Consider the following 9,203-nt stretch of genomic DNA (forward strand, 5'->3'; position numbering starts at 1 on the left):
TTGCAGATGCATCTCTGAGGGTGAGATTATCTGTATTCAGTTTGATTAGACATAGATTTGCATGTTTTATTTTATTTTGCTTGGTGACTTACTTTGTTCTGTCTGTTACTACTTGGAACAACTTAAATCCTACTTTCTGTATTTAATAAAATCACTTTTTACTTATTAACTAACTCAGAGTCTGTATTAATACCTGGGGAGCAAACAGCTGTGCATCTCTCTCTATCAGTGTTATAGAGGGCGAACAATTAATGAGTTTACCCTGCATAAGCTTTATACAGGGTAAAACGGATTTATTTGAGTTTAGACCCCATTGGGAGTTGGGCATCCGAGTGTTAAAGGCTGGAACACTTCTGTGAGCTGCTTTCAGTTAAGTCTGCAGCTTTGGGGCAAGTAATTTAGACCCTGGGTCTGTGTTGGAGCAGACGGGCGTGTCTGGCTCAGCAAGACAGGGTGCTGGGCTCCTGAGCTGGCAGGGAAGGCAGGGGAAGAAGTTGTCTTGGCACATCAGGTGGCAGCTCCCAACCCATCAGAGCCATTTCTTGGCAAATTGTACTGTTAAGAAGACACAAGGTGAGCTAAATCCAATTTTTAAAAATCTAGCTAGCTATCCCCATATACCCCCTCTATCTATCTATCTATCTATCTATCTATCTATCTATCTATCTATCCCAATACACACCCACCACACAAATAGAAATCTAAGACCATTTTACTGTCTCTCTCCATCTGTTGAAGTAGTGTGTATAGCTCACATATATTGTGGTTGGGTTTGCAGCAGGTTACTGTGTCTGGCTCAGACCAGGCAGGGCACTGAAGCCTCAAGCTGCCAGGGAAAACGGGCTCAGGGGTAGTCTCAGCACATCAGTTGGCAGTTCCCAAGGGGATTCTGTGATCCAACCCATTATATGTCCAGTTCTGGGCCCCAAACTTTAGGAAAGATGTGAATAAATTGCAGCATTTCCTGAGGAAAGCAACTAAAAGGGTTAGAAAACCTTAGTTATGCGGAAAGGATAAAACCACTGAGCAGGTTTAGTCTTGAGAAAATAACACAGAGCAGGGACCCGACAGCAGTTTTCAGCTGTGTTTAGAGCTGTTACAAAGAGGACTGATTGATTGTTCTCTGTCTCTACCGATGGTAGGACACAATGTAATGGGCTCACTCTGCAGCAAGGGAGATTTAGGTTAGTTATGAGGAAAACGTTTCTAGCCATAAGGGTAGTGAAGCTCTGGAATAGGTTTCCAAGGGAGATTGTGGAATCCCCATCATTGGAAGTTTTTTTTTTAGTCTTAATGACTTCCTGAGGTCCCTTCCAGCCCCATATTTCTATGATCTAACAGTCCTTGTTGACTTTGAACTCTAGGAATGAATGATGTTCCTTCCATTTGTTCCTTTATTTACTTCCTTCTTTCATAGCCATTAACCACCTGTAAATAAATCAGAAACCTCCAGGGCACACTCAGGGTTCTCTGTTGTGGGCAGTGCTAACTCCAGTGTACCAGCCCCGCATCTCGTGGGTGCTGTGCCACAGGGAGGGGCTCAGAAGGGGGTGCTCTAACCTCAAAATCCAAACTGGCCCCCGTTGAGGCCCCAGGGGGTTATTACACTGCAGGGAGCAGGGTGCGAGTTCAGTAGAGGGTTTGCTCCCCTTACAGGTCAGTGCTGGCCCTGGGGGGTGCTGTGCTGTGGGGAGCATTGTGCAATGGGACAGCAGCTGGTACCCGACGGGGTTTGTTGAGTATCTACAGCTCCCCTGAGGTTGAAAGATTTGGAGGAACATTGTTCGAATCTCACACTTCTTGTACCTCCTAATGACCCATGGATTTGGAGGAAGGGAGCTCAGCTCAAGAGGACTCTGTGCAGGACACTTGAGAGCTGGAGCTGAGCCCATGTGAGCAATAAAATGTACCTAGCACTGGGCAGATGTCTCCAGTCCCACTGCTAGCCATTGGGTTGAAGATGGTGTGAAAGAAATAGTTATACAAAGCCCCAGGGAGATTTAAACTCACACCACCTCGTTTACTGGACAGCAATGTAGCCATCAAACTACCACAGAACAATTCTGCCCCCTTCCCTCTGCAGTCAGCTGTCCTGAGTGCTTGACATCATAATTCTGGAGGGATATTCTTCAAGCTGAGACCTCATTGGGTAGACAGCTGCAGCACTGCAGAAAGAACTCACGAATCCTGGGTCCCAGTTCCCTTTGCTCAAAGCACGACACCCCTCCCCACTGAAAGTCAGGAAAAGAATCCAGCAGTCCTGGCTCCCAGGCTGCCCTACTCTGACCAATCACACACCCCTCCCCAAACAAAGGGATAGACAAAACCCAGGAATACAGACTCCCAGCCCCAACCCACTAGACTTCACTTTCATTCCAGAGCCAGCACTAGAAGGCAGGAGTCCTGACTCCAAACCCAAACACCCAAAAGAAGCAAAAAGCTGAGGTGACAAATTTAAAGTTAATGAAACTGAAAGATGGTAACAAGGACAAACATGACCTGCTAGGTGAAACTAGGATGTTCCAGGACAGGATGTTACCTTGCTCTGATGCATTAAAGACTCTGAATTTGCATGGTAAAAATTCCTGGTGTCTTCATCCCCAGCTGGGAGGCTTCGTTAATTATACCTTTTAAGAATGCCCCCTGGAGATGATGCTCATGGCAATAACAACCTCCCATGTTTCTGCGGCATCTGCCAGTCCTCAAAGACTCCCACAGAGGGATGGGCAGAACTATATGTAGATAGAGAGCGATGGGTATGTCTTGGATTAGATGGATGGAGAGATAAAAAGAAAGAAATTAGTGTTTATGGGACTGGATACGCAGAGAGAAAGGCAGATTTTGTACCAATTTCCAGTGTAACCCCTACTATGGATTCAGGTATGCCAGTAGAACCATGGTTCATACCAGTGTGGTTTAATCCTCACTACTGATGGCAACAACATAAGCATCTTTCTAATAATATCTATTGCCAAAAAAGGGGAAAAAAACAAACTCATGCTTTTGTGAAGCACATCTTGCCTATAGCCTTGGAGCAAGCCAAAACTCCAATCCAACCTGTTCCCTCAACGACTGCAGCTCTGGTTTTGGTCCCAAAATGAAATAATCTGTCAATCCTTCTTCCCATCTGATTTTGAGCTCTCCCATCTTTCTCTCTTTCTTTCATTATTCAAATTCCAAGGGCACATTTCCGCCCCTCAGAAATAGGGCAGACACGCAACAGCATCCAATGGCAGTTCTCCTTCCTTCAGAGAATTGCTCTTATCCTACAGAGAAAGAAATAATAATGAGTAACCTAGATTTCAGGGTTTGCAATTAATGTCAGTACATCATCACTTGTCACGTTGTTCTATTGGCTACAGCTTTGTTGCTCAGTGGCCGGTGCGCTAATCATCACAATCCAGCATTCTAAAATCGAGTCTTTCTGGGGTCATTCGTCCCGGGAGAGTTTGATCTACCAGAGGCTGGCTAATCTGCTTTCTTCCTGTAGTGACAGCACTGCCGTCCAAGGGATTTGGGTGCTTTGACTGCCCCTTGAAGTTGTCCAAGTGATTAGGGTGCCCAGTTCCTCACTAATTTTCATGGCATCCAATTCTTTCAGGCACCTTGGAGGGGTCTGCAGATGAAGCTTGTGGGATGGGGGAGCCCAGGGCTGGGATCGCAGGAGTTGCGGGTTGGGAGTGAGGGGCACCAGAAAAGCTGTAGACAATGAGGACTTGTTGTAATAATTGGGCACTTCCCACAGTGAGTCCACCAAGGCGGGGCTCTTGGGGAAGCCAGAGGGCCCTGCACCCCAACTCTGCAGTCAGATGTGACTCTCAGACAGTGTTGTAAAATGGAAGGTTTATTAGTTGACAGGAACACCGCGTAGAACAGAACTTGTTAGCACAGAAATCAGTGACTTTAGGCCAAGTCCATCTTGGGGGGCCCTGGGCCAGATGCCCTGGACTCCCCCTCTTCCAGTCCCACATTGCAGACTGGCCTGGACCCCACTGCCTGGCTTCCAACATGCCCATTGTCCTGGGGTTTGTCCTGCTTTCCAGGCAAAGTGTCACTTTGTCACATCCCCCTCCTGCCCTGAGCGCCTCAGAAAAGTCACACACCCAATTCCCACCACCTAGGTGTTGGTACAGTGCACAGGGAAACTGAGGCACACACAGTATTAGTATAGGACAGTAAGACTCACGTGCAACATAACAAAGTGGAAAAACACTTCGCCACAGGATGTTTCTGGTATGACATGTGCTGTTTGTTCCTCACGCACACCCTGACTACTAGGTCACTGCTTCTAATTGTCAGCTGTCACAGGATTGCACTGACCCAACTGTTTACTGGAATTTCCCCTCCCACTCCTCCCACCTCCACGTGCGGCTGGGCTCTATATAACCCGCTCTGAGATGGGCAGGAGGATCACGGTGAGGTTCAGCTCCACAGAGGCTGGGACCAATCGCTCTGACGACAGCGAAGGAACAAGGATTTGGGTGAGTTGGAGGAGATTCCACCAGCTGGGAGAGAGGAGAGAACAGTGTCACATGGGGTTACCACCGCAGGATTTTTTTCTGGGAGGCAGCATGATCTAGGGGTTAGAGCGGGGGAGATGGGGGGTTGGGAGTCTGGACTCCTGAGTTCACGCTCCACCTCTCTGGGGTCAGGGGCTGATTTCAAATCGGGTTTGTGCAGCTCCTGTCAAATGTGGAGGCCCAGCTTGGTCAGAGTCTGAGACTCGGACACCTGGGTTCTAACCTGGCTCTGGGAGGGGAATGGGGATCAGTGGGCTGGAGGAGGGAGGCTATCTTGGTCAGGGTCTGTGCTGTGCCTGGCACAATAGCACAAGAATAGTAGAAGGAGCTCTGGGGGGCAGAACAGTGTGGGAGGGGATCATAAGAAGTTGAGGAGCTTTGGGAACAGAGTGAGTCAGGAGGGAGTTGGGCCCAGGAGGTTCCATGGAGGAGACAGATCCCCACCCTGCGCTGTCTCCATCCATCTCCCCCCTCTCCTCACTGCAGGTTGATCCAGTGACAGACATGGCCATGATTCTGGGAGGACCCAGCCCGGCGCTCCTGCTGCCGCTCGCCCTTCTGGCCGCCTGCCTGGTCCTGGCCAGTGGGGAGCCCTGCGTGGAGCCGAACTTCATTTTCCAGAGGAAGCATGTGGACTATCCAAAGACTGACGCCCCGGACGCCAACGACTACTGTAACAAGATGATGCTGCTTCGGGGACTGTATGGGAAGGCAGTCAACACTTTCATTCACGAGCCTGTCTCAAATATCAACAGCATCTGCAAGGACGGTGGTACTCCCATAATATATGGCCTGTACGAGAGCAAAGATGAATTCAACACCACGCAGTGCATATTTGAGCCTGACACACTGTCAATCTCTTACAAAGGGGTAGAGAAGAAGCGGAAAATTATCATTGGCTGCTGGAATGGTTACCCTGTGTACTACCTGGAGCAGCTCTAGGGCCCAGGGCTGGATTTGGAGGGAAGGCAGGAACCCTGCTGCTTCCTCTAACCCGGCTCTGTCCCTCTCACACAGACCACGGCACCCGGCTCCTCACCCACCTCTGAGCACTGGTCAGATTGTTTAGGTGTTTCCACCCCTAGTGCCCATTATACAGTATAGTCGCCCCTTCCCTGCCCCCACCCTCTGCTTCCCCCTAGTTCCCATTATACAGTAGAGCCGCCCCTTCCCCGTCCCCACCCTCTGCTGCTCCTAGTGTCCATTATACAGTACAGCCATTCTCTGTGCTCTCTAAATCTTATTAAACCTGGTACCTGCAAAGCAATCTGTCTTGTCGTGTGAGATTGGGGAAGGATGGAACATAAATCCCCGGGTCCTAGAGCCCACTCCCCTCCCAGTGTCAGGGATTCACAGATTCCAAAGCTACAGGGGACCATTGTGATCATCTAGACCAGGCTTGCACAACATGCAGCCCAGAGGCCGCATGCGGCCCACGTGGGCTCACTGTGCGGCCCGTGTGGGGTGAGTAGGCAAGTGGCGGGTGAGGGAGGGGGGCTGAAGAGGCGGTTGGGCAGTGGTGGAGGGTGAGGAGGTGAGCCAGGGGGGTGGGGGGCTGAGGAGGCGAGCGAGGAGTCAGTGGCTGACCTGTTCTACTGATCTGGTCTGGCTCCCATCCCCTCTCCAAGGGTTGCAGCTGTCTGGAGGTGCTGCCTTCCATGCCTTCCTCATTCACACCTCATTCATTCAACAGGGCAATTGATTACTAAGTTGGGGGAAGATCTTATTCTACTTCTAGCAAAAAGACATTTTTCTTTTACCTTAATTATACTATCTTAGGGGTCCATTTATATTACCAAGGTTCACTACTGCTGTTTCAGTGGGGCAGCGCTGGGGAAGGAGGATTTGTTTCTGCGGGGCGGGCAGTGCTGGAGAGGGGTCTGCAGGGCCGGGGTGGGTCAGCCCTCAATTGTTTTCTTTGGAGTAATATGGCCCTCGCCGCTTTATAAGCTGTCCAGGCCTGATCTAGACCAACAATCCACATGAAGGTGACACACTATGGACAACAAGTGATGCTAATTGTCACCATAAAGTGCTCTCTTTGCACTGAAGTTGGACCGGTTCAACCCCTGCTGGTGGGAATCCATCATTAGCTCCTCTGGGCAAACCACAGCTCAGGTCTCCTTCCGGGCTCCATGGCCCAAAAGCAGCTGGGAGCGGTGCTCAGATAGCAGATGGGGAGATTCCACCTTCTGCCCTCTGGGGGCAAGTTTTACTGAGAAGGGAGGGATAGCTCAGTGGTTTGAGTATTGGCCTGCTAAACCCAGGGTTTTGAGTTCAATCCTTGAGAAAATCACTTAGGGATATAGGACAAAAATTGGTCCTGCTAGTGAAGGCAGGGGGCTGGACTCGATGACCTTTCAAGGTCCCTTCCAGTTCTAAGAGATGGGTATATCTCCTATTATTATTTATTATAGAATCTGGAACTGGGGAAGTCCTTGGGCCAGTTCCCTGGAGGAACATTAACCATGCACTTAATGAGTTAGTTAATTGGTTAGTCAGTTAATGACACCTTCCTTTAAGGCGTGTTCCACATTGTTACTAAATGGCTGCCTCAGCCTTTGGTCCCTATTAGTGCTATGGGGGGCTGAGATTACAAAATAATTGGGGCCAGAATCCTTGCTCAGGGCTTGGCCAAGGGTCAGGGGGACAAAATCACCAGGGGCTGAAATGAACTTTCAGTTAATTCATTTACTGACAACCCCCGCACCCCCAAGGAAATGTGAACTCTCAGGTTACAAGAGCAGGGCAATAACCCCTGAGCCACACAGCCTTTGCCTGCTGGGTTCCCCCTGGCCCAGCTCCCAGTGCAGCACTTGGCTTTAATGTGATTCTTTCCTGGGGGTGTCACATGAGGTTTCCTCACTTCAGACTGATTCATGGGGCTCCCGGGGTGATGCTGGGGGAGGGTCTGTGGGCGCTGGGAAGGGGGGTGAACTCCCTCCTGACCACCACTGACAGGATCCCTACCTGATGCCCCCCATTCCTCCAGCCTACACTCCCCACACCACACTCATCTCCCGCTGCTGATCTGGCCAAGAGCCTGGGAGCCAGATTCTGTTCCCAGGCCTGGCACTGACCACAGAAACTCCCCGGGCCCCAGAGCCTGCTGGGAGATGGAATCCCTGGCAGGTCACCTGGGGCAAAGAGACTCACCATCTGGGTACCCCCTCGCAACCGGGTGCAGCATTGCAGGGCTTCTCTCTACTCCAGCCCTGCTCACACACCAGTCAAGCTGCTGGGGGCCCCTGGCTGTGACCTGCTGTGACATTATTGACATGAACTGTGACCGTATAGGTCATTGTTGCAACCAAGGTCCTATAGTGGCACCAAATCTTGTATAGAGGGGGGTCAAATAAGGTGTCTAAGACAAGGTTATGGGCTGCTGGTTATGATTATGCTGTCTGTGTGTATCATTTTTGTAGCTGAAGTTATGAATATTGGCTCTATACAGTCTGTATTTTAAACTTACGCTATGCTTGTGAGTGACATCCCAAACAAGCTGGTGTCAGCTCTGCCTAGCCTGCTTGATGGCCCATTAAGGACCATCAGCTGTACAACTGACCCATTGAAAGGAGGCAGATACACCTGGTGACTCAGCATGGTATGCAGGGACATGCCTATGGACCAAACTCTGAGGTTTTTCCAGGCTATGTGATGGACAGCTTGTCTTTGGGACAAAAGCAGAGGCCACATGGCAAGAGACTATAAAAAGCTGCTGCATCTCCTCCATCTTGTCTTCAATCCTGCTTCTTACCTCTGGAGGGACTTTGCTACAAACGGAAGCTCTACAGCAGCATACTGTTCAAGAACAAGATGGAATTTGTGCCTTGGGAAAGTTTTTAACCTAAGCTGGTAGAAATAAGCTTAGGGGGTCTTTTGTGTGGGTCCCCACATCTGTATCCCAGAGTTCAGAGTAGGGAAGGAACCCTGACATGGTGGCAAAGGTGGGATCATTTTGAACCAAAAGCACAGCAGGATTTTAAAAGGACATTTTTTCCCCCTTTTGGCTGCTTTGGAAAGCAGGGAGGGTTTTTTTAAGGATTTTTTTAAAGCTGTGAGCAGCTGGAGTTGTTTTTTTTCTCTGCCTGAGGGCAGGGTAGTTAATGTCCTGCAAGGGAATTCACAAATTTTTTTGTTTTGTTTTTTTTGTTTATCTTTTTCTTTCTAGCTCTCGGGTTAGCCTAGGTTAAAGCACAGGAAGGCTATGATGATGGACAGTGAAGTCCAAAAGAAATTAGAATTAGCCAGATTTGAAGCTGAAGAAAGACAAAAAGAACATGATAGATAGATGGCCTTAGCCGCTTGGAGATGGAGGCAGAAAAAGCCAGAGTGGAGGCAGAAGAAGCTGCCCACAAGAGAGCCCTGGAGGATAAAGAAAGAGAGAGGAAGCATGAGCTGGAGTCAGAGATGGCAAAGGTTAAGCAGAACATACCAGACAACCCTAGCAATCCTTCCCCAGGTACCACTTCCCATCCCAGAAAGTTCCCCATTTACAAGGCAGGCGATGATATTGAGGCCTTCTTAGAAAATTTCGAAAGGGCCTGCCTTGGGTACAGGGCCGTATTTACTAAGTGTGGGGCCTGATTCGTGGGGCTTGTACTCACCGGGCAGCGCTCTGAGTCTTCGGCGGCACTTTGGCGACGGGTCCTTTACTCACTCCGGGTCTTTGGTGTGAGTGAA

At 49.6% G+C, this 9,203-nt stretch overlaps 1 protein-coding gene across 1 annotated transcript; it reads left to right on the plus strand.

Annotated features, from left to right (window-relative positions):
• Positions 1-4,397: 4,397 nt before the first annotated feature.
• On the plus strand, positions 4,398-5,462 carry LOC120380054 (ribonuclease-like). The gene is made up of 2 exons (XM_039497558.1): positions 4,398-4,481; positions 5,007-5,462. The coding sequence occupies exons 1-2, from the start codon at positions 4,398-4,400 to the stop codon at positions 5,460-5,462; spliced, it is 540 nt and encodes a 179-aa protein (XP_039353492.1).
• Positions 5,463-9,203: the final 3,741 nt, after the last annotated feature.

Source organism: Mauremys reevesii, linkage group 13 (genome assembly GCF_016161935.1).
Source record: "Mauremys reevesii isolate NIE-2019 linkage group 13, ASM1616193v1, whole genome shotgun sequence".
Classification (NCBI taxonomy): Eukaryota; Metazoa; Chordata; order Testudines; family Geoemydidae; genus Mauremys; species Mauremys reevesii.

Coding starts and splice junctions, on each gene's coding strand:
- LOC120380054 (XM_039497558.1), top strand. CDS start 4,398: ATGGGCAGGAGGATCACGGTGAGGTTCAGCTCCACAGAGGCTGGGACC. Junction 4,482..5,006: donor GCGAAGGAACAAGGATTTGG/GTGAGTTGGAGG, acceptor TCCTCACTGCAG/GTTGATCCAGTGACAGACAT.